Genomic DNA, 26,206 nt, shown 5'->3' on the forward strand with positions numbered 1-26,206 from the left:
ATGTATTGTGTTGATGAAAATACTTTGCAGGATTGAAATAAAATAAATACGACAGCACTTTTTGTATCCTTGTAGTGTCATATTTTATTAAATCCTTGAATTCTGTGTTAATATCGGGCTGGCCTTACAGAATGCTTCATAACAACTGACACTTTACATAGTTTTAATTTGTACTTCTGGATTTTAACGCAAAAACTGAGTCTCAAAGAAAAAGTACTGAACAAAGGTAACTGAATACAATGAAAGCTTTATTAAAAATATTTTGTACGACAATCACAAGTTTTACATCAACATATATGCTACAAAACAGTTCAGTTGCAAACATCTTTTTTCAGTTTCAAGAACGTTGGGTTAAAATTTAGTCTAGTCAGTTAAAGTGAAATATTAATATCCTTGGGTAATGGTTGATGTTATTAATATAATAAATAAAGTCTAAATTTTAGTTTTGTCTCTTAAATTAATATAATAGCCATATTGAATGAAAAATGTATGACTTTGATAAACATTAAATTACCTCTCACCAAAAATTTAAACGAAACCTGTGTATATGTACAACCTGTAGTTTCTGCTGGCATGGCACCATATTCATTAAGAAAGCATGAAAACGCTCTTTATTTATCGCTCATTTACACACCCGACAGTCAATGTTCAAATTGTCATACCTTACTAATTAAAGCGGAAGTACAAACTTTGCAATACGTCAATACAATTGGTATAATCTTCATATTCACAGTTAACTGGAGGCATGTAAACAGCAAAAAAACGTGGGTTATAATTTCGATACCAGTTATAAGGTTGAGAAAGCTAATTATTTCTTATAAAGTATTACAGCACCCCCTTTACCTCATCGAGAATTTTGAATAACATCATCTGAACATATAATACAGGACAAGCAATGTGCATGCAAAGAATTCAAAACAAGTCATTATGACATGTTCTGTTAATACAGCAATGTCTATATCATATTTGTCTAGTAAAACACAGCAAAAAAAATGCGCTCATTACTGATACCTTAGCAAATCATTCCTACGCACAGGTCATGTTATATTCAGATTAAGTACTCTTGTACATTTTTTGGAATGTTTTGAAAATCATTTTTTGCATCATTATACTTATCGTATACATTTACTGTCCATAAGAGAGGGGCCATTAAATTAAAAAAAATGCTTTTACTGATGCCTACCTGGTGAGGAAAGTACATAATTCCATTGAATACAAACAAGACTGACAAGACTTGTAAATGTAATGTGACATGACTGTAGTGCAACATTGTTCTGTTTGTGTCACTACTTTAGTCAGTAACATAAGATGATAAAATATCAAAGCATTTACATACATTTTCTTTGTACCTATAATCATACTCATTTTCTGCAAATGTCAACAACTAATCAAGGTAAGAAATATAAAATCCATATGTTAATAAGCCAAAACACAAACGCTCTTCAAAATGTCCTTTGCATGTTTCGCGGCAAATGGTATATCATGATATAACAAGAAAAGCATCGATGCAAAGCATCAAAGGGCATACAAGCAAGAGATAGAGCAAATAACGATGAAGTAGTAGACATCTGATAGATTAAGTCCAAGTGGTGAAAGCATGATAATTAAATCAATTAAAATAAAATTATGCATCATAATTATATACTAGCAAGAGTCATAAAGCAAATTAAACACTTAAACCACAACAACTCAACTCGAAGAACTCCAACAAAAAATCAGCTTATATAACAAAAGTTTGCGTTATGTGCAAAAGTGGACTGGCTCGCGACCCACTTGCGGAAAGCAGTCTGAATGACTCCTTTTGCGACCTGAATACTGCGCCTTAACAATGTTCAAAATGGTGCACAAGTGGTTCATGTATACAGCCTGTTGTGCAATACAAACATAAGTACAAAAATACATAAATATACATGTTACATTTGTTCAACTTACAAATTTACAGTAAATATACAGAGATAATAATAATAATAATAATAATAATAATAATAATAATAATAATAATAATGTACACAATGCAAACATGAATTGTTAATATACTGTGGGTCCGAAGCATATAAATGCTTTGTTTGTAAGTATTCTAGCCCCACTTAAAAACCTAATCAACGATGAACTTGTTTTTATTTAAAATTGAAATCTGACCTTTTGATTGACTTCTTCTGTAGTCATTCGTCGCTAAAGAAGTCAGAAGGTCAGATTTCAATTTCGAATCAAAAACAGTGCAAATTTGTGCAGAATAAACTTGCAAAAAGTAAATATATATTTGTACTATTTATGGTATACAAGATTGATACACTTACATTTGATTAACTATTCTTTAAACTTATTAACAGCAGAAAAAATAAACTGAGAAAATCTCTATTACTATATAGCTCAACATTTCAACTCTATATAGACAAAGCAGTGATGAATTCATTCATAAAGTCTGATATTTTTTGAAGCTGATGAAAGGCTAAAAATAGTTCACTCGGAAAGCTGATTCTACGCGACCTTCACTGGCTGATCATATCTAATAATAACTGAGCTGTGCCAACGACCTGGACTGTATGAGTAAAGAAAATGTTGGCCAGATATACCATCCTAAAAACAGTACTTCTTTTCAAATTCAACAGTATTGTAGCTATTATAAATGTTTACTGTCACTTTTTTTCGAATTCGCTGTTCACAAAACAATAAATAAATTTTCGGACATTAACAATGTTAAGGTCTTCTAGTTATTTATAGCTTTCGAATTCATGTGCAGAAATACTGCTTTCCGGTTCTCATTCACTAATATGACATGCTGCGAATCACCTAAGGTGAAACCAATATATGACTTTACATAATAGAAATCGGAGGAGTTCTTGAATCCGGATTTATTTTTAGCTGTAAATCGAAGGGATTAATTGTTAGAAACTGGGCCCATGGACAAAAAAGTAAACACAAATAGCTCCGCGCCTGTGCAATAATCATTTGTGTAGTGATTCCTAGGTTGGCGATTGTCGCGCTTTTTTAAAATTTATTTTCGAAAATCTATCGACTAGAGAACATTTTCTTGCCCAAATTGTTTTTGTTTTCCATTATATGGCCTTGGTTTTTGTATTTTCTGATCGCAGATCAGGAGATACAATGCTGACATACAATCTCTTGCACAGCGCTTCACGACAAACCTAACAACAAGTAGTTCTCAAAACAGCTTAAAACTAGCGATGTAAAAGAAAGAAATATTTTTATTTTGTTACAAGTATCCAACAAATTACAACGCATTCAAAGTTTAAAAGTAGCGTTGGCATATAGAATTGTCAATAAATGCACAATCACAAATTACGCGGATGAATATCATTTTAATCAATGAAAATTGCTCGGATATTTCCGTAAATCTTCGGATTATTGTGACTGGAATTAAACGCCTCCTAAATAAATATTTGATATTTAGACTTTCTGAAAGAATGTTATGTTGACTCTAGGACAGGGACGAATTTAGGACAGTCGACGATCGATAATCAATTTCTACACCCGATAATTTAATCCGCGTATACACAATGCTATTTTTAGCGATGTCGATTACCAAAAACCTCGGAGCGTATTACACAAATAATTCTGACTGTCGAGTAGTGGAATATATACAGGTCAGACTGTTTTGGCGAGAAGATTTTCGCTAAATTATCTACATTAGTGTTAAACAACAGGTTTATCGTGAACAAAAATACCTCGAAATTAATAAGAATGGAAATTCTAAATTTAGAATTATAAGATTTTATTTAGGCTTTCTTCGTCTAACGTCCCCGTTCGTTTATGGTGTGAGAGGTTTGGGGTGGAAATCTCAGTCGAGGCAACTTATTTTTAGGTGTCTTTTTCAAGGAAGTAGCCACAATGTGCAAGGATAAAGTGTGGCTGTCATAAAAAATGACTTAAATGATTTTTTGATGCAACTCTAGTCATGCAAAATGCCGTATGTATCAAACTCAAACTTATAGTAAAAAATCTAAACGCAGTCGCTGCATTTCTGTGCCCTGCAAGATGAATAATAGTATATAGAAATAAACCTACAACAGGAAAATTACATACAAAGGATAATTACAGTACGAATGAAATTCAGCGAAAATGACCAAACAGAGCTTGCGCCCTTTTGATTATAGACCTGTAATCTTTGTTCAGCTTAAGTCTTCTCGCAAACCAGTTTTAGATGCCCGTTAACGTTGCAAGAAATCTGTCAATCCTCCGCTTGCGCCAATTGTTAGAACGCCTGTCAATGCAGCACACCGTAATATCGCTGGAGTGCGGCGATTATTTTACAACTTAAAAAGGGAATTGTTGGTCTTTCAGTATTATTTTTGCATCATGCCTGTTTTTATTTCAACGAACTGTAACGGGCTGTTGTCTATTACTGAAACTTTCAAATTACTGCTTGGCTCGTTGACCTGGTCCGTCAATTATTTGAGGTTTTGGTAAACTAGAGCCGTTTTGATATTTTCTTTTACTAGCCACCAAGCCTTAGGGGAAACATTCCATGCAGTTTTAGATATATGATCCTCGAGTTTTTTTGTTCTCATTTTTGATTTAAGGACAACTTTCCTTTATGATATTATTGTTTCAGTGAGGTTTTGTCCGTCAATTTTAGTCGAGGTCTGGTCGTTTACACAATTATTGTTAGGTTCTAAAAGTATGTTGGTCAGATATCCATTACTATGTATTTTAACAGTTTCGTGCATTACTTTTGCATCTGTGTTCATTGTGTTTTGTTCTGTTACACGATTAATATTTACGCTTCTGACTTGTTTGTCCTCGTCACATACGTGTTTCTCGTTTTTGTGTAACAAAGAAGAAGCAGTTTGTTCCGTGTTATAGTCCAATGCACTTGTTTTGGGAGACATTTCTCCATTGCCTTTAGATTTTATAGGAATCATGCTATAACAGTTTACATGGAATTACTACAAATTAATTGATACAAATTAAGACAATAAAGATGTGCCCCCTTCAAACCCCCCAAACAGAAGGGGGCACATCCCCCTTCTGCCAACCCCTTGATGTAATATTTGGATGGGGGACGGCGCCGAAAAAGTGGTCACTTTTTTAACAACAGTTCTCAAACGAAAAACGGTGTTTGGGGCCTAGATAGGGCATTTTTTCACTGTTTGAGGCCTCAAATAGGGGGGGGGGGCAAAAAGCCGTCGAAACACGCTTATATAAGGGAAAAGGTTAATTGGTGTGACAAAAAGCGCCTAAGAGCACGTCCGTACAGGAATCGACGTCATACACAGTAACTTTTTTGTAAAATGAACGCTACCTAATACTGCAGTAAATTGTTTCAGTTTGCACGCTTTCTTCACAGAAATATAAGGCTCTGAGTTCAAATGGGAGAATTGACATATGTTTGACAGGCGATTGGTTCTTTCAGTACATTGAGTTCTACAGCGAACCGTTAACTGACCATTTGTTTGATTCCTTTGCAGATTCGATAATACAATGTAGTTTTGATGTTCTTCTTCTCACAATATAAGACAAAAAGCCTTAACCTAAGCAATATGTCCATAAGATTTCCGCGTAACAATAGTTTTTTTTGCTAGACCGGCGATATGTTCTGTCTGAATATATAGTGTATAAATTTCCGGAAATAGCACCATTTCCTCAAGCCAACCGCCGTAACACCATTTGACTGATTCCGTTGCAGATTCGATTTTGTACTAGTATGGAGAGTCTTTCTTACAGAATATACGGCATATAAGATTTCGCGTGATATTCTCATTTTTTGACCGTCGATTTGTTCTTTCTGTATATAAACCATCTTTAAAAGCACCATATTCTCGAGCCAACCCTTTTAAATAACATTTGTCTGATTCCTTCTCAAATTCGAGCTTGTATAAGTTTGGAGAGTCTTTATTACCCATTATAAATCCAAAAGCCCAAACCCAATAAATACAACAACAGTTGCTGTTGGAAATCGCTTCATTCAGCCAGTAGTGATTCATGTTAGTATCGCAGAATATTATTCTTACCTTACTGGAGTGAAGATGGGTATCTTAACTAGACTAGATAGTCGACTTGTTTGAAAACAAGGTTATATATGATACATACTTATACATGTATAATACATGAATACAAACAAAGCCATTTGGTTACTGCACAAGTCTCAGTTGATCGCGAAATGCCATCAGATATATGAAAAAATGCTTTAATATCCATTCCATGTAAAGATTGATTTCTGATGTTTCAATATGCACGTTATGATCACCTCATATGAAGAAGTGAAATATAACGTACTATAACAGAATACAGATAGAGATACTTACATCTGGAAAACTCCATTGACAGCTGGAAATTTCTTTATTCCTATTATTAATGTATTGGAAATAATTTCTTTTTTTTGAAATAGGTCTTGGTAAAAAAAATCTGAAAACAAAGTGATCCCTCGGAAGCATTAATCACAACAAAATTACATGAAAATTGCAGAATCGGTTTGATTGAGTCTGTTGTAATACGACTTTATTTCAGAGGCTTCTGAAGAACGAATTGTAATTATTTATGGTATCAAAGTAATTTCCTTTTCGTTTTTTTGTTTCAGGTTGTTTGAGCATTTCTTATGTTGCTATGTTTAACCGATACGACAAAGGCGATGCAACAATTTTTCGACATTTTTTTAAGAAAGGGGAAATATGTCATAAGGTACAACAATATATATGTTTTTATTTCAGGTATGCTTTAACAATACCTGAATAGCAGACACTCAATTTATTCACAGTGTGTATTAAATCATGCTGCGTTAATTTACTAAAATATAATTTGAACACCTGAATGAAGTCATCAGTCTACTAGTATATAGTAGTCGTAGTTATAGTAAGGATGACAGAAATTCGTCTTACTGTCTTCATTATGGTCTGTCTTTTACTTCACTTTCTTCAATTGACCTCTTCTCTATTATCAATAAATCGGTAACTTATCACATCAATTTGCCATCATCCGCCATATTTAAAAACTTAAAAACGTAAAAAGAAACATAGCCTTATTGTGCTGAATATTGTATAAATATTTATATATGTACAGGTAGTAATGTGTATCAATCTGTTATTTGATAATTGTATTTCTTGTAAGTTTTGTATTTTCCTAATTATGTAATTCTGTAATGTCGATATTTATAAATTATATATTTGTGTGACCTTTAATGAATCGTTCATTACAGGACTGTATCTGTCGTGAAATATATTTACTTGTCTGGTTACACGAGTTCTATTATTCGAGATCCTCTCGATCAGCGACAAATGATATTTTAATGTTGCTTCAAAACTTGGTATTATATTAACCATTAATCAATACAATATCAAACGTGTGTGCATGTGATGGTATCAAGTCAAAAGGAAACGCATTCAGTATGCATAGGAAAAATGCATGCATTTGTATTATGTAAATAATTAAGATACCTGTCGATCAGAATTAATTTGGAAATGTCGTTGACATTCAAACAGGAATAATTAAAATTTAGTAAAACAGGTCACTGGTGTTGAATGACTTCAAATAAAATGGCATCCTGTTATTATTTTTTTAAAATTTAAAATTGTTTTTAAGTTTTAATCTAAATTTAAGTTTCCACTGTCTAGAAAAGTATTAAAAAAAATTTTAAGTTGAAATTTCAACCACCCATTTTTCATGGATTATTCAAGTTACTTCACTTTACCATCTAGTATCAATTTCAGTTTATATGTTATATCATGTCAACGGATATACGCGAAGTTTCTCACTCGGGAGGATAGGGCAATTTCGAAGAAGAGACCTGTTATTATATGTTTGGCACACAATAAAAAGACAAAAAGGATTCTGTGAAAGAAAACAACAGTCCCGCTAATAACGCTGATAAAAATTCTCATTTCTTGTGCTATCATAATTCCAAGCGAAATGCATACACATATCAATAGTAATTCATGTTTACAATGTTTTATAATATCAAATATACCTGTAATTATATTGTTGGCACACAATAAAAAAGAAATAAGGATTCAGTGAAGAATAAAAAAAATAAGATTATCATTGCTTGTGCGCATGCGTAGAAGTTAGCGTGACCGAATTCAAAAATGAAGTGAATGAGGCCCATCAACGTGGTACAGGTCAAATGAAGTTATTACTAGTATGAAGTTGAATAATGATATAAATGATTGAAAAAGAGACAGTAGAGGAATGATATAGAGTATGAGTATGAAATACAGAGTATTTTAGCAAAGACAAAATTACCATGTAACATATTGTGTTTGACATGCAGATCGGACTATAAAACGCATTAAATCAAAATTTTGAGATCGATTAAAGCAATAAAATATATATGTTTTGCTTTTAAATGACTCTTTCAATTACATGCTATCTATTTTGTAATCATCACATTTCGGGCATTTATTATTCAACTGAAAATGAAACGTTATAAAATCTATTTGCGCAGAAGTTCTGGGTTGGCCACAAATGTCAAGTGTTTCCTGTTTAAAAAAGTTTATATTTTATATGAATCTGTTTTTGTTTTGGAATATTGTTTAATAATTCATTTGAATACTGACGTACACACGTCGATATGCATCTCCATTGAACTATGATTCAGTATTAGCCACAGATATTTGAGCCATGTCACGACAAAACCAACATAATGGGTTTGCGACCAGCATGGATCCTGACCAGCCTGCGCATCCGCGCAGTCTGATCAGGATCCATGCTGTTCGCTTACCAACACTATTACATGTTGGTTTTGTCGTGACATGGCTCATTTTTATTACACATTTAACTCCAGCATCGCACTTGCCTGGAATACCTTTTGATCAAGATGTGATTTTTAAACTGAGTTATAATATATTTTTTTGTTTGGGATTGCCCCGTTCTTCACGTCATTGTTGTTATATTTTTCTGGTCCTTCGGGATCATTGAATTCAACACTTTTAAGTGTTGGAAATGGAAATTGAGTACCGCTCAAGCCTAGGATTCGTGAGGAATGTTGCAGTTTTTCATTATCCCTCGTGTACAGACACAATCAAACCGAATCTGCAATTTTCATGTAATTTTGTTGTGATTAATGCATCAGAGGGATCTTAATTTGTTAAGATTTTTGAAGACACCACATGAATATAGTTTCAGATATAATATTTCAATCATTAAATCAATGTGAATATCTTTGAGAAATGACTTTCTTTGTGATCTTTTAAATATTTAATTTTAGTGTTTATGTCAAAAAGTTGTTTGGCCATCTTAACAAAAGAGAGCATGTTTAATGTAAAATTATCGTTAAATATAAATGTACACTGAAATATTTTTAAACAGGTGTTTTCCTTTAAAATATCTTTCAAGTTTAAATGGTTATCTTAATACACGCTAGCTCCTTGCTAGTAATAAAAGATACATAGACTGTTCACTATCCCCTGCTATTTCCTCTATTGATATCATTAGTTGTGATCTTTTCGACTATGCTTGAAAAAACTACTAAAAGGACTAACAGTGGCGATAGTGCAAAATACTTTGATGGAATGTTCTACATGTATGTTATGAGTAAATGTTTCTTAGAGATTCAATGAGAAAGTGATTGATAAAACTGTGTGCTTTCAAAATAATTGTAAATTACATGTAACAGGGTTATTGGGCGATAACTGCTTATAATGTTATTTGGTTTTCCGTCTGTAAGCACATACATAACGACTCCTAGTTTACATTGACAGGGACATATTTAAGTGTAGGGTCAAAAATAATTATGGTATTCAAGAAGTTTGTCACCACCATTTATCAAATGTGTTGTGCAATGCCTTCAAATCTCTTCAGACACTTAACAAGTTCTAATAGCTCAGGCATATCTATCTCTCTAGTCAATATTTCTGTAGATATAAGCCGAAAACTGTTCAATATGTAAAATATTGAATTCAATGAGGCGCGTAGCGCCGAAGGGAATTCAATATTTTACTTATTGGTCAGTTTGAGGCTTATATCTTACTTAAATTACTACTTTTACTAACAAATATCGTGTTATCAATAAATAAAATGGAAATAATGTATATATGTACTCTTTTAATGTTTTATCATTTTTTTCATACTTGCAAAGCCCTATATAACAAAATGTCCATTGCATGTAATTTTCGTGTTTAGAAATATGACCAATTATATACATGAGCACAATAATAAACAAAAAATATACCAGTTACACAAAATGTTAGACTTACGTACACGCATACAGTTTACATGTACATTGGGGATTTATACAAAAAAAATAGTGAGAAAAAAATTAAATTTGTGTTTAATCTTGGATATTTTGAACGATTGCCTTCATCAGACGATTTATGACTTATAAGAATGATTTATACTGACCATTTTGTGTTAAAATGATATTTTCTTTCACTTTACAACAACAACTACCACGGATGTAAAATGTTGTGTAAATGGTCATTAGTGTGAATTTTGGATATTTACGCAACAAAATGATATTTTCTTATTTTTGAATTGATATTTGTCATACTTCAGGAGTATGGAATCGTTTCTATATATATATAATCCAAAACATATACATGTATGTAGTCAAGTATAACTGTTTTTGTTTTCAAAAATTCACAGGTGAATTTATTTTCTCTCACATTTATTCGAAAAACTGACCATTGCACTTATTTGAAAAGTTGACCTAACTGAACATTTATATACATACAATGAAGCAAATCAAGTATAACTGTCAACTAAATGTATTTAAAAAGGAAAATAGGCAAGAAATTAAACAATCTTATTAAAATCATATCCTAACTGACGCTCCGCTACGTTTCACTAGGGATGCTGAAGCAGTGGTATGATTAATAAGTTTGGAAATTCAAACCAAGTACATTTGAAGATAGAATTCATTAAATGAGCAAAGAAATCATCGGAAGATAACAATTATTGTTATTTTTGTAAAATTCTGTAAAATGCGTAATGGGCGAGAAAAAACGTTACATTCCTTGTGTTAACTTCTGATATATAAAAGATTGTATTTTACTATTGTCGTATGTTATATTTGGATAATTTTTCACAAAGTCTAGTAGTGATACAAGCCTCTTTCACTACACAGCACGCTGTACAATATTAATGTGTTACACGATTTATATAAGACTTACACATTAACATTGGACATTAGCATACAATGCGGTCGGAACAAAGGAATGACGTCACAGAAATAATTTAAAGTTTCATATTGGAAATTATCAAAATCCACATTGTCTTGCGGGTTAAATACACTGGCATAATGACTGAAATCTCAAATGGGTCTCTGAAAGAATTTCCGCCCTAGGAAATTTCAATTATCAAGCCTGTCCGCCCATTTACTTTCTGTTTATAAGTTGCCAGAATAATCGCATATCACATTCTGCTGCATTATTCAATTCATCTCACACACTAAAATAGCTTTCTTGTGGGAGGGGGGAGGGGGAGTTGTATTTCTAGCACCTTCTGGCGGCCATCCATTATTTGCGTTTTTCTCTTTGCAAAGAATGGGCATTTTAACCTCTTTTGTCCAATAAGGCTTTTAATGAGTATAACGTTTTGAGGATGGCAGCGTTTTTATTGAGGTTACAATATGGTCATAAAGGCTATTGGAATGCCTGTCAATACCGCCAATGTAATATCGCCGAGTGTGACGAGATTTTACACTTCCAAAGAAAGTATTATTTTGAGCATGCTGTTTAATTGCACGACTGCATGACTTTTGCATCTGTGTTCTTTGTGCTTTGCTTTGTTACACGATTAATATTTACGCTTCTGACTTGTTTGTTCTCGTCTTATGCGTGTTCCTCGTTTTTTTGTAACAAAGAAGAAGCAGTTTGTTCCGTGTTATAGTCCAATGCACTTGTTTTGGGAGACATTTCTCGATTGCCTAATCATGCTATGACAATTTACATGGAATTACTACCAATTAATTGAATAAAAAAATGACAAGTAAAATGAAGAAACGTTATGCTTGATATGTTTGTTTAATAAATGTTTATGAAATAAATAAATATATTGAAAAATAAAAATAAAATGGTATTAATAAATAAATAGAAAAAAAACTTAAAAAACTTTATAAATAAACAAACATATATATAATACAGAAAAAATGAAGAAGAAAATTGCATTATCACATTATCATTGATGTAAACATTGTTATATTAACAAGTCTGAATATCTTGGGAACATTTACATATAAAAACTTCTGTCTTGGACTGTAAACGTTTAAAATATCAAAAAATCAAATATTAATATCATTTATCAAAGACAAACATGTCGGGTATTGTGATAGTAACAATATTTGTGCTACTGTATAACAATGATTTCCAATTTGAATGGCCAAAGTCCTATCTAGTTTCCATGTGGACATATTGAGCGTTTACCAGTGTCTTATGGCGTAGACTGTACCTGTCAAACTAGCGCCACAAGTCTGACTGCTATCTCCTCCGCATGCGTGATTACATGATGTATCTGCATACTTTCCGTGTGGGTTCAACTGATGGCCACAGTCACAAGAAGTCCCAGCCTGTAACATAAACGTTGTACAGGTTAACTCGACTACATTACAACTATGTGTTATACAATTTTCCATTCGGTCAGAGCATTTGCATTGTGTAAGATCGTGTACTTTACTGTGATCTGTTTCACAGGTCCACGGCCCATAGCTAGATAGCTAACAAGTAAACCTTCAGGCCCCAACATACCCACGCCCTCCCCCAAAATCTACAACAAATGAAATTAATATTAATAAAGTTTCAAGAGAAATAATAGCAGTAAAACGTTTTTACCTCAGTTAAAGCGTAGGTACGACCTTCAGTAAAACATCTCTTTATGCACATCTCTGTTGTCATGGTATTGTTAAATATTTCCATATCTTCTAGAATCCTTGGAGGGTAGTCGTCATAACAACCTACATATCCTATATACCAACAGAAAAGACGTAAATATTAACATAGTTTTTTACTTTAATTCTATCGTGTTGTATATCGCCAAAATTAAACAAGTACATTTGTATGAGCTACTTGCTTCACTGAAATATCTTGTGGTGAAAGTACAAAGACAACACACAGCCAAATTGGTTTAAACAATATTTATTTCTTCTTCAATATTTACAGACAAAATTACAATATATAAATTGCATTCAGGATTGAGAAGAAAGCTTAAAGCTTATATGAAACTCTTTCCTGTAAACAAATTCAACAATTTATTTTAGAAACAATATAATATAGTTTTTGTTATAACAGTATATTGTACCTGTATTTAATTCTTTCCATATATTCACAAGAAGATGATAAATAACTACTACGCATGACGTAATTTTTAAAGGATCACAAAGAGGAGCTGAACATGTCAAATGTGTAAGATGAAATGTCTATATCAAATTTAAATAATTTCACGACATGGGAGAAAGGGAGATAAAAGAATAAAAAGGAGGAGACAGAAAGTGGAGTAAGGTGTCATTTTGATATAATGGAAAGTGTAGGTCCTGTTTAAAATAAATCTTTTATTAACCAAGTATGGCATCGATTTTCTATTTTAAGCACAAAGATATACAATATATTCTAAATACCAGAGTAATATGATCTATTCAGTTAACATTTCAAATTCATATGTATGCATTGTGAAAACATCTGCATGCATAACCTAGTTCAGAATTGTTGCAATAATGAATTATTATTTTTTTGCAAAACTAGAATATTCAGGTCGGTTAGAAACAGTTATCTCTAAATGCTCTCTCGTCGACCTGAACTTAACCAGAGCACGAACTGGGACCTAGAAGCTCCAATTAGGTCTTCCTGTGACGACAGGTGTCCCAGCTCGTGCTAGGTGCACTCCTGAACCTCGGTACCCCGACTTCACGATAGCTATATGCGCAGGTGTCAGAGGTAACAGTTACCACAATCTTACAGCAATCTTAACACCACAAATTGCAGATGAAAGTTTGTTTATAGGTGAACACAAGTTTTCAGTTTTCGATTATCCGTGCCCTCACAATCCTTAAAAAAATTGCTAGATAAAATCCAATTTGAAGGTAATACATAGAGAATCATTACATTTATATAAAATCGCATAGATCAATAAAATCATGACACTATTGTACAGCTATGTTTGTGAAAACAGTAAATGGAGGAGAGACCCTTTGCTGAATATCTTTAGCTCATGCTTTACATGACTTTGTTATATATTTGTGTCCGCTATAAAATATTCTAAAACTTTTGAAATACATGTATAGAATAGCAGGAAATACACTGTAATCCTTAAGAACAACTATCAAAGAAATTTTATTTATTTGTGGAGTGCATGTCAATCATCATAGCTTAAATAAAAGAAAATAACTTACGATATCTTGATTCGTACAACGAGCCAATCCATTCTTCCAGTCCCGCATCATCTCCATTTATATCGTAAGCTATACGGCATAGAGAACATTCCTGTGTATTTGGTTGATGAAAGTAACTTTGAAAATCATCGTTCACAAAGCAAGTACTAGCACAATGTGCTAGAGTCGGAATATGTGAGTTGACAGAGATTCTTTCATCTATTGCACACCTATAACCATCGTAATCTGAGCTGCTTCTAGGAACTGAATTAAAGTAAAATGAAAGAAAACATAAAAATTAATTTTATGACGTTTTCCCCATTTAATGTATTTTTTCTGTTTAAAAATCAAAGATATGTACAATTGTATTACAACATTTTCAAAATATTTTTGTAACATTCAAACAAAATATAATTATTAAACATAAATATTGAAGACGTGTGGGATTTGAAACGTCGGTTTACGTCAATAAAGAATAATGATCTTGCACTAACTGTTTGTTCCACTTGATTACTATTTTATTATACAATTAAACTGTATAATTAAAATCAAAGTGGTGACCACTGAAATATGATAAGCAGGCAATAACATAAACCCATGAGCCACGCAGATAATTTTAAATTTATCTCTGCTTATGCTGCGTATAATAAGTTAATTTTTTTTTGTTCATCTTATTCTCGCATCGGTTAGTATTATAAGTTTAATACCAGCTCAGGAATATTTATGTATTGTCCAGAACAGGGAAAGAGCAGTCTAGATCGAACTCGTTTGCCATAGGGAAAATATAAACAAACACATGTGTTGAATGAAAAAGGGCATTTATTGAAAATGCCATAACTGACATTAATTAAAACTATTACATATAAAACATGTTATAATAATTTTTATTTGATACAAGAGAACATAATAAAGTAATAAAAAGAAAGGTACAACTATTCTAACATATGTAGAGATACAATAAAATTAATGATATAGTAAAGAAACATACTAGTACAAGGAAAAAATAGGTGCTACAATTCTACTAACAGGCATAAAGATATGTAACAATTACAAGAAAATGTAATATTAACAAAAACCAATGTTATCTATTATGAAAGTAAGTTAACCAGAGCTGGGTAACTGTTAAAAAGGTGGCGGACTTAGGGGAGGTGGTGGAATTTCGTTGAAAAAATTGGCGAGAACTTCTCTTTCGCCATAAAATATTCGCTATGAAAGCTTACGAGCCCTGATTGGTTCGAAAGCATCACGTGATCTTAAGTCACGACCTCATTGGCTAAAAAGTTAATTTATGTAGAAAGCTAAAAACTGATGTTGACCGTAACAATTCAGTAATAGGGAAAATTTGTAATCAAGAGAAAAAGGGGGCCAACGACATAAATTATTTTATGTGTTCATAAAATCTTATTTATGTATTGTCCAGAACAGGGAAAGAGCAGTCTAGATCGAACTCGTTTGCCATAGGGAAAATATAAACAAACACATGTGTTGAATGAAAAAGGGCATTTATTGAAAATGCCATAACTGACATTAATTAAAACTATTACATATAAAACATGTTATAATAATTTTCCAAATGGTAAAACTGGGAGGTTACAAAACCGCCAAAAGGGAACCGCCGCCCAGAGAGACTAGACTGTAAGAGTGCCGCTTAGATGTTACAAGATTCTATAAAATTATCAAAAAATTGTTGAAATGAGAACATGTACACCAAATTATAAGAAAATTGTAAATATGTCCCGTAATTACAAACATGTGGTAAGATTAACAGCATGTATATATAAAATGAACATATTTAAGTTGAAATGAATATGTACACCAAATGTCGAATGAATTGTAGCCTTAAACCGTCAGTTGACAGATAAGTAGCAAGATCAACAGCAAGTAGATAACACAAGTTACCTTCAAGTAAGAAGACTCTATAATGTAACAAAATAATGGTGATATAATAATATAAACTCCAAATGATATGAGACCATGTAAATCGCAGCCTGAAACTGTCAGTTTACAAATATGTGGCAAGATCACATCCTAGATATAACAAACAATACTGTGGTAAAATGCAATGTAATGTCATCACCTTTTGGCAATATGTTTTAACTGCAGCCTTATACTGTCAGTAGTTTATCCTAACACAGATAATAAAACATATGCATTTAAAGGGTATAAGCAGTGACTTGAAATCATAGAATCACTAGATACCGTCATTCAATAAAAACAGATGTATACACTGTGACTGCAATCATCTTTAAAAGTATATAAACAGTAGGAAGCATAGCACTAACAATATTGTTACAATATGTACATATATTCTAAAACAAATAACAATTGAGATCCTAATTGGTGAGCGCGGTAAAATACATTTTTTATACCGCAAAACACATAACCTGCGGCCTTAAACCGTCAGGTATGCAGCATAAAGACAAGTATTATACTATGACTAGGTTAAGAAATGGCAAAACTTTTATGATTGTCATTAATATACACATGAACAAACTGCGGCCTAGAACCGTCAGAAAAATAGATCAGAATGTTGTTACAATATGTACATATATTCTAAAACAAATATCAAACTGAGATCCTAATTGATGAGGTAAAATACAAATTTGATACCTCAAAAATGCATAACCTGCGGCCTTATACCGTCAGGCATAAAGCATAAATACAAATATTAACTATGACTAGATTAAGACATGGCAAAAATTGTATGATTGCAATTAGGATACATATGAACAAACTGCGGCCTAGAACCGTCAGAAAAATAGTCCATACTATAACTGCAGCCTTACACTGTCAGTTGTTATAAAATTACTGTAATGGCATTCAGTTTGTCTGAGACTAAGACGTGTTATACCCAATGAATTCATTTGATCTGCTGCCTTATACCGACAGATCATGAAACATGTAGGAATTTCCAATATGTCTATACTAGACATGTTTATGAATTGGTAAAAGCGGACAAAAGGAATTCCGATACAAATTAATTACGTGTGTGAATAGGAAGAGCCGAGGGACGGATATATTTAATGTATGCTGTGGATTTCCATCGGCCAAGTTTTTTAATTTGTGAAGCTGGCATTTGTGACATATGAGCATGGGTCGCACCTCCAATACGGAAAGAGTGTGCTGTATACAGTTTTGGGTCCATCTTGTTATGAAGAACACAAGACCGTAATACTGTACGGAAGAATGTAGTAGTGACCGGTGCACCGTCAATGTGCCGGAATAGTTGACCATGGCCTTGAGAAGATAATCGTAAATACCGTAACAGAGCGCGTACTGGACATATACTTTTGTTTTGTTGACGTGCAATGGGAATTACTGATACCTGACCATTTGAGTGTTTGTAGTTCCTTATAGTGAGAGATATGTAGGAAACCTTTCCATGTTTACTTTGGAAAGTTATATCTTCCCGTTGTAGTACATTTTGGAAACCTGTCACTGAATAGGCTAGTTCCCCAACCCGAAAGAGACCAAAAAATGCTAATAAAAACATTGCTCGCATAAGAATATGTGTGAAATTGTCAGAAACCGTAGAAACAAGTGACGTGACAATTTTCTGTACAGCATCGACAGTGAATGGTCGACGTTTATCTGAATGTGTTGTACGTCTGATACTGTGTATCAGCTTCTTGATAACAAAGCTTTCGGATGGGGAAACCATATTATGTAATGTGTGTATATAGCTTATAGCTGAAGTATATGAGATGATTGTTGAAGCTTTTAGGTTGCGGTTCACACAAACCACTATAAATTGTGCAAGTTGTTCTGTAGAAACCGGTAAAAGGGGGATACTCGGATAGTATGTATCATGGAAATTCCTGAAATGTTTCAATGCATTTTTGTACCCACATTTAGTAGATGGCGCTAAAGATGAGTCTAGTAGACGCCATACTGCCTTGTTGAACGGAGCATGAGAAGGTCTTGGGGAATTAATGTAGAAGTTTTGTCCATGTGAGGTGCCAGAGCTTGAAATTTCTTGATCTGTAAACGAGAAAGGAGGTCGGGTAATATATTGTATTTTCCAGGAATATGTTCCGCCCGCAAGAGTATATTAAATTTCATACTAGCTAAAACCAGACGGCGTACAAGGCACATAACCACTGGTACTTTGCAGGTTTGTTTATTAATGATGTGAACTACAGCATGATTGTCAGTATGGAGAACAATGCATTGATTTTTCATATTACAACCCCATTCTTTGAATGTGATATCATAAGTTAACCAAATCTTTGGCCACGTTCCGTAAAACCAATGTGAATGCAAGATTGCACCATAGCCTAGTGAACCTGAGGCATCAGTGTGTAGATTAACGTATCCGAGGTAACCCAACGCTTGTGCAGAAGCAAATTTTTGCCATTAAAATGTTTAACAAATAATAACCATGCCTGTAGGTCTTTGCGACTTTCCCTATTCAATGTGATCCTATGGTGGGATTTTGAAACCTTCTTGGTAAGATCAATGAGGCGGCGTAAAAATGCACGCCCAGGTGTAACAACTTGACAGCAGAAATTTAACAGCCCCAAGAGTGATTGTAACTCTTTTAAGGTAACTTTACGGCGTTTCGCCATTGCTGAAAGTTGTTCTTGTAATTTATTCAACTTGTCTTGAGGTAATCGAGCTTGCATTAAATTGGAATCTAGTTCCAGACCCATGAATGAGATAACAGTTCTAGCATTTTCAGTTTTTTCCTTTTTAATTGGAACACCTACGTCAGAGCAAAGACGGAGAAACTTGTTTAAATCATTTTGACAAGCTGAAGATTCTGGTGGTCCCAAGATCAAGAAATCATCTAGAATGTGAATCATGTAATGAATTTTTAAAACTTTTTTAGCGATATATTGCAAACCGGAGCTAAAACGTTCAAAGATGGCACAAGACGAAGATGCCCCCATAGGTAGACAAGTATCAAAATAAAAATGTCCTAAAAATTTAAAGCCCAATAAATGATGGTCATCTGGGTGAATGGGAATCAAACGGAAAGCTGAATCAATATCGGTTTTGCTAAACAAGGTCCCTGGACCTAAATCCAGCAATAATTGAACTGGGTCATCGAATGTACAATAGTTGACAGAAGAAAAATTTGAATCAATATAGTCATTGACTGAATTGCCATGAGGATAACTGAGGTGGTGAATTAACCTAAATTGACATGGCAATTTTTTCGGAACCAGGCCAATTGGACTTAAATGCAGTTCTGGGAAAAGTGGACCTACAAAAGGACCTTTTACTCTGCCTGACTCTAATTCCTTTGTCAGTTTTTGGGACACTATATCTGGAGAATCGTCACATGACTTTAAGTTGGATGGTGCTGAAGCTGACATTTGACCTTTGAAACCTAACTTAAAACCATTGGAGAAACCTTGAATTAAATATTGAGCTAGAGGGTAACCATGAAGAAGTGGGGCAAGAACTGATATTTTTATGGGAGTAACTGGAGTAAATGCCGGGCCATTATTTGGTTGGTCTGGAGGTTGTGTTGGATTGGGAGAGTGCTTTATATGCTGTTTCCTTGTTGGGGAACTTGCATTGATATGCTGGATGGGATCCCTTGCAGAACCCACATAAGTGTGGATGGTTGCAGGAGGTGTTATGACACTGACTACGTTTATTGTAGTTCCAACATGTTTTTTCAAGGAAACGTCTTGGCCTGCTGTAGTTGTTACTACGTGTTGTATTGTGTTGGGCTCGAAAGGACTGGGGTTGTGGTATGGAAGTACTAGCCATTAACCAGAATTCAGTATGAATTCGATTCCAGGGAAGAGCAAGCGACTCCCGCAACATTCGAAATTGCGTGTCATAGTATAAAAATGCAAAGCCTGGACGTCGTCGAGCTAAATCTCGGACGATCTCCATATATTTAAGCAATTGCTGGGCTTCTAGTGGGAACCGTTGCAAGTATACTGCCATAAAACGTATAAATGCAGTTGTCCATACTTCAATGTTTTGTATTCTTTTTGATTTGGATGTAGGGTTTATTGTGAAATTGGAGCGATTATCTACTTGTAAAGTGTAATGTGTAGGTTGAGGGTTTAAAGAGGACGGTAGGAGGTCTGCCATATCGACATACTTGTTTCTCCAAATAGCTTTACAGGTAGCCCTCTTAATTTGATTCAGGATAGGAGTGCTGATTGGCTCCGCAAACTGAATGCCATTACCTGATAAAATTGCATGTGAATGATGTGAAATAGCATCTTGAAAAGACGGAACAAACGGGACGTCATCTTCATCCGAATCCGAATCACTGGATTGCATGTCTGACATTGCTGACGATAAATGCGGAATTGGATTGCCGGGAGAATAATTAGGCGCATCTGACGTAGACGGATTTGGAAAGTCATATTGACACGTACTAGCCATTGATTGAGAATTCATAGCAGGAAGTGTATGCGACACGCCATGATGGCTCTCAGTACTAGCATCTGTGGTGTTATTTCCCATCTGTTGTGTTACTTGATCTGGTGTAGGAGATGGTATCCCCAAAGAGCTCTGTTGTACAGGAGTTGTGGAAACCCCAACTTTCGGGCGTTTAGTTTTCTTCCGCGAAGAATCCTTGGTTGTGTTTGCTGCGCCACAAGTACATGAACATGGGGCATTCACTCCCTTTCTCCTATTAGGAGGTTTCATCTGAAAAGAATGAAATATGACTGTCAGAAATCAAATAAATGGAAAACACAACCTTATATATGCAAACAGCCTAACAACCTCCATTGTAAAATAAGACTCATAATTTGATGTGTGAGGTAATTGTAAACATAAGCTGACGGCTATAATATTAAGCCTACAAATATGACTGGTAACTAAACCATGTTCGTATAATGAGTGTCAATCGTAAACTAATGCGCACCAACTTGGGCTGCAAACTAAACAATGTATAAACATGTATAATATGTGTGAACTTTAAACTAAAGCACACAAACATGGACTGTAAACTAAGCCATGTATATATTATGTGTGAAAAATCACACAGACATGGACTATAAACTAAACCATGTAAATTAAGTGTGTGAACTGGAAACTAAATCATACAAACATGGATTAAGACTAAATTCTGGAAACAAAGTGATCCCTCGGAAGCATTAATCACAACAAAATAACATAAGAATTGCAGACTCGGTTTGATTGAGTCTGTACATGAGGGATAATGAATAAGTGCAACATCCCTCACGCCCCCTAGCACCGGCTTGAGCGGTACTCAATTCTCAACACTTCATAGTGTTGGCATCAATGATCCCGAAGGACCAGAAAATATAACAACACTGAAGTGAAGTACGGGGCAACTTTTTACGGCTGCCACACGGCACTTGACACCTGCTGTTGTGAAGTACAAAATTCTGGAAACAAAGTGATCCCTCGGAAGCATTAATCACAACAAAATAACATAAGAATTGCAGACTCGGTTTGATTGAGTCTGTACATGAACCATGAAAATATTATGTGTGTGAACTAAAAACGGACTCACACAGACATAAACTTTAAATTGAACCAGTATTTATAATGCATGCATGTGTTATTGCATGTGATTATTGGAATAAGTTTGAAAGCATAAAATTTAAAATTAATGCGCCATACCCTGGCAACATTATTAATGTGTTTGAAGGAAGCACCAGTTTTTCCCATACTGCATACAGTACGAATATCCTTCTGTAAGTGTTATCAGAATCTGTCAATTAGGTGGCATGACACATAGATATGTACTAAGTTATTAAAACCAAATCAAATTATTTGTATAGGAAAATGTAACCCTTGTCACAACAAAACTATATACTAAATGTTGGCAAACATGTTGCCTGAAAAAATGACTCATAAGTCATTGAAATAGTAACCATAGAGATTTAGATATGTATGCTTGAAGCAAGTAAGCCGGAGTTAATAGAAAATTGTCCACCCTTACAGGGTTGATTTGAAAAGTAGTGATAAGTATTACATATAATGAACTAATTGACGACCACCTATGTGGTGACTACTATAATGAAAATATTAGCTTTAACTATGGCATGATAAAAGACATGATATAAAAATACATATCTTATGCATTGGCATTGCAGATGGAACGTTTCAGGGCGGCGACCACAGCTGCTCTTATATTATTTATGAGGCGGAGCTGACCAGCGTTAGACAAGTGACATCCATCTGATGAGAAATTTTGATGTTTACAGGCTGATGACCAAAATCCCTTCATACGCCATAAATATGATCTATTGTGTTCTTGTTTGTTCAGGTTTTCCATCAATAGAGAATTGAGTTCATCGACACGAACATTAAACCAGTCAACATCTACTGGATATCTAGTATGAACTGATGGAGAAAGTCTGTGCAGGACTTGTAACACTATAACTTTCTGAACTTGTGCCACAAACAAAAGGGTGTCCACCAGGTCAACGATGCTATGTGCGACTGATCGAGGAGAAATATCTGGCCTGTATATATCGTTTGTGCCGATAACCAAAACAACTATGTCGGGATTGAAATCGTAAACAACCTCTAGGCGTTGTCGAAGTATTGACACTGTAGCGCCCGAATATCCGGAATATTGAACCATTGCCTTGCCATGTAGGTTCAAATCATATCGCTGCGTACTATCTCCTCGAATGAATTCCCTTAGTCTTTTCACAAATGAGTGTCCAAATATTTGTATTTTAGGCGCAGTGATTTCAGCCATGATGGTTGTATAACAATGAAAAATTCCTTTGTTTACAGCTCGCGTGAAAATCTGCCACTTTACACTGGAAATGGAGACAAAAACGGGGTCGCCGCCCCAACAATTAACGTCCAACAACTTCTAATAACAATAAACTAATATATTGCGATAATGTTTCACCTTGAAACAAAGATACTAATGTAAAATCTTGAGAATTTCGTTGAAAAAATTGGCGAGAACTTCTCCTTCGCCATAAAATATTCGCTATGAAAGCTTACGAGCCCTGATTGGTTCGAAAGCATCACGTGATCTTAAGTCACGACCTCATTGGCTAAAAAGTTAATTTATGTAGAAAGCTAAAAACTGATGTTGACCGTAACAATTTAGTAATAGGGAAAATTTGTAATCAAGAGAAAAAGGGGGCCAACGACATAAATTATTTTATGTGTTCATAAAATCTTATATATGTTACCCAAAGGCGGACAGATATTGCGATATGTTCTCTTTACAATTAAATATTAAATTGAATACGAAGGTCTATTTGTCTTAATTTGTTAAAACATGTAAAACACAGGTCAGAACTTGCAAAATTAAAATTAAGTTCCCACAGGCTAGAAATTGAATTTGGAAGGCTTATGGGTATAAAAAGGAGTAAAAGAAAATGCACAAATGTACGTAAAATCCAAATTTACAAAAGGAAATATTTAACCATTCGAGTATATTTAAAAAAGATGTGATGGGCTAAAATCTTGCAATAAAACAATAAAAACATTTCTATCCCATAAGACCAAGAATGATGACTTAATTCTTTTATTATTTTCAAATCAGAAAACTGATAATCTATAATCAACCCAGAAAACTGTTGCAGAAAAACTCCTTTTACAAAGAAACACAACATGTATCACATACATATCACAAAGTAAATATTATATCATATATGATATTACAAATTGTCTGATTTTAATGTTTCAACAGAATTATCTATGTGTCATATTTCTTGATTTTTTTACAAGATTTTATTTCAAAAGGCATACACATTTTACGATGTCCCTCGCCACAAAAAAATGACGATTACAAAAAGTAAATGAAAAAAGTATGTAGTAAACTGAATATACAAATTATTTATACAACTACATTTTTATAATCAAAAAGCACCACAAATACATTGTATTACATGTTTGAAATATTAGCATGCTATTATATACTTCAATACATGTTTGAAATAATAGCATGCTATATATAAACAAAATCAATATATGGAAAAAACCATATCCCTTATACATTTGCGAAGCTATTAACATTTCCATGCTTAGAACTTTTCATTAAAACTATAAACTTATAAAGTGTAGGCCAGGGGCAATACTATTTTGGTAAATATACATTACTTAAATTCTATATGAAATGGGCAAACCAGTAAAAATGATATTCTGTTTCAATCTTATTCATGTTACACTATAGAAAAACTGTGTGATCTTTGTCAATATTCCTAAATCTATTGTACCTTCCTTCTTCTATGATAAGGCTATGTGCTGAGCATCTAAATCTAAATCATGACAAAGCTTTTCTAATCTTTAGAATTTTTCGAAAGAAAGGTATTTTTCAAATTCAAAATTATCGTTTATAATCTTATACGTCTCATTTTTTAAATTATATATGGATGATGGTTTTAACATTAGCATATTGATTCTTTCTTTCATTCATCATAACAATTTGTACGTAAGAACATCAGGCTCTTTAACTATTTTATACCGATATTTTACAACAAATATTTTCAATATTTCATTTCATTTATTGGCAAATCGGCAAATAAACATTAACTTTGGCCACTTACAGAGAATAATGCCAAATATGGCCAAAAGTTTAACATATACAAAATTATATTACACAATATATAACAAAAAGAATACAAGAATCAAACTAAGAAGCACTTATACTAGTATATTCAAGAGACTGCTGCCTCAACTTAAATGCATTATGAACAAAGTGAGCACATTTAAGAATAAGCTTTTTATTATTAGTGGACAATACAGTTAAAAAATTTGTACAGAAAGCCATGAATTGTTTCTAACATATTTGGTTCTTATAACAATATAAACTGGACAACATAAAGGGAAGTGGTATTCTGATTCAATTGAATTATATATACATAATTTACATTTGCGATCATTTTTATCAATGTTCAAAAATCTTTTAGTTTCTATTTCTAAGTTATGAGAGTTCTTTTCTTAACACATTGTTTTGTTAAACATCAGGATATATTTCATAACAAAAAGAAGTTTTAAATTTTCTATAATAATCAAGCTTGGGCATATCATGTATAGAAGTATTCCAGCTCTGTATATATATTTGTCACGCAGACGCTGCTTTAAGATGGGAAGATAATTAAAATTTAAGTTGAAGTTACGCCATATATGATTACAACCTTAGATTTCTAACAAGCGTTTATACTGCTTGCCCGGTTACAATCAGTTTTTCTATTGCACTGTTCGACAAGAACAAGTACTTTGTTTCACGCCTGATTTAAATTTACAGAATTTAAGATTTTATCGTTCTATATCTTTTAATTTTGAAAATCCCCAAACAGCAGTAGAATAACTGAGAAATGAACCAACAAACGAGTAAAATTCTGCAACGAAATGCTAGGGGTTATCTCATATTTATTTATGCTCTTTAATAACACCGACATTGCCTTTAAAACATTTGCCAATTACGTATTGATTATTGAGTGTAAAAGTACGTATTGATTAAAGAGCCATTGTAATTAAAAACTACGCCTATATAGTTAAAATTTTCAGCGGTTTCAAATAGAATATCATTCTTTGTTACAATTGCTATAAACATTACAATTCGAATAATGCTTAAGATATGGATCAGCAGTACTTTGAATAAGCGCAGAAAAAGAATCAACCATTTGATCAATATTATAATAACTGATATTATCAGTGTTTATTTGAGACAAAATTTCAATAATTTGCGGTAGCTTAGCGACAATATCCTTTCTAAATGCAGATTTATGCACAGCATCCCGCTTATAATGTAGCGTTGTTTCAAAATTGCTATCACAGTTTTGCTCAATTTGCTTACTGTTTACTTTTAGTGGGAACGTAATCGGCGCGTGATCACTATACAGATAAAACGGTAAGACACTGAGGAAAATCTCGTGCAGACTATCGTTACCGATTCTACCGTTAGCAATCGTTAATGGTTGCAAACTTCTGTATTTATCTATTTTCGAGCATTTGTGTACCACGTGAGTTACATATTTTATCGGAAGAGGCCTGTCCCAACGAAACATCTGGGGTATTATTATCATAATC

The 26,206-nt window shown here is 33.5% G+C and overlaps 1 protein-coding gene across 1 annotated transcript; it reads right to left on the bottom strand.

The window, feature by feature from the left end:
- Positions 1 to 16,182: 16,182 nt before the first annotated feature.
- LOC132729937 (uncharacterized) lies at positions 16,183 to 23,294 on the bottom strand. The gene is made up of 3 exons (XM_060715773.1): positions 23,070 to 23,294; positions 20,407 to 20,875; positions 16,183 to 18,232 (listed from the first exon to the last, which is right to left on the bottom strand). Exons 2-3 carry the CDS (start codon positions 20,873 to 20,875, stop codon positions 17,229 to 17,231), a joined length of 1,473 nt encoding a protein of 490 aa, XP_060571756.1. The 5' UTR covers positions 23,070 to 23,294; the 3' UTR covers positions 16,183 to 17,228.
- Between the last annotated feature and the right edge of the window lie 2,912 nt (positions 23,295 to 26,206).

Source organism: Ruditapes philippinarum, unplaced genomic scaffold (assembly GCF_026571515.1).
Source record: "Ruditapes philippinarum isolate M1 unplaced genomic scaffold, ASM2657151v2 ctg1791_1_1_1_1, whole genome shotgun sequence".
In the NCBI taxonomy this organism is placed as follows: Eukaryota; Metazoa; Mollusca; class Bivalvia; order Venerida; family Veneridae; genus Ruditapes; species Ruditapes philippinarum.

What these genes read in the sequence shown, in the direction of transcription:
- LOC132729937 (XM_060715773.1), bottom strand. Translation starts at nt 20,875, where the DNA reads ATGAAACCTCCTAATAGGAGAAAGGGAGTGAATGCCCCATGTTCATGT. An exon ending in TTCACATGCAATTTTATCAG is followed by an intron (nt 18,233 to 20,406) that starts GTAATGGCATTC and finishes TCTCGTTTACAG; the next exon opens with ATCAAGAAATTTCAAGCTCT.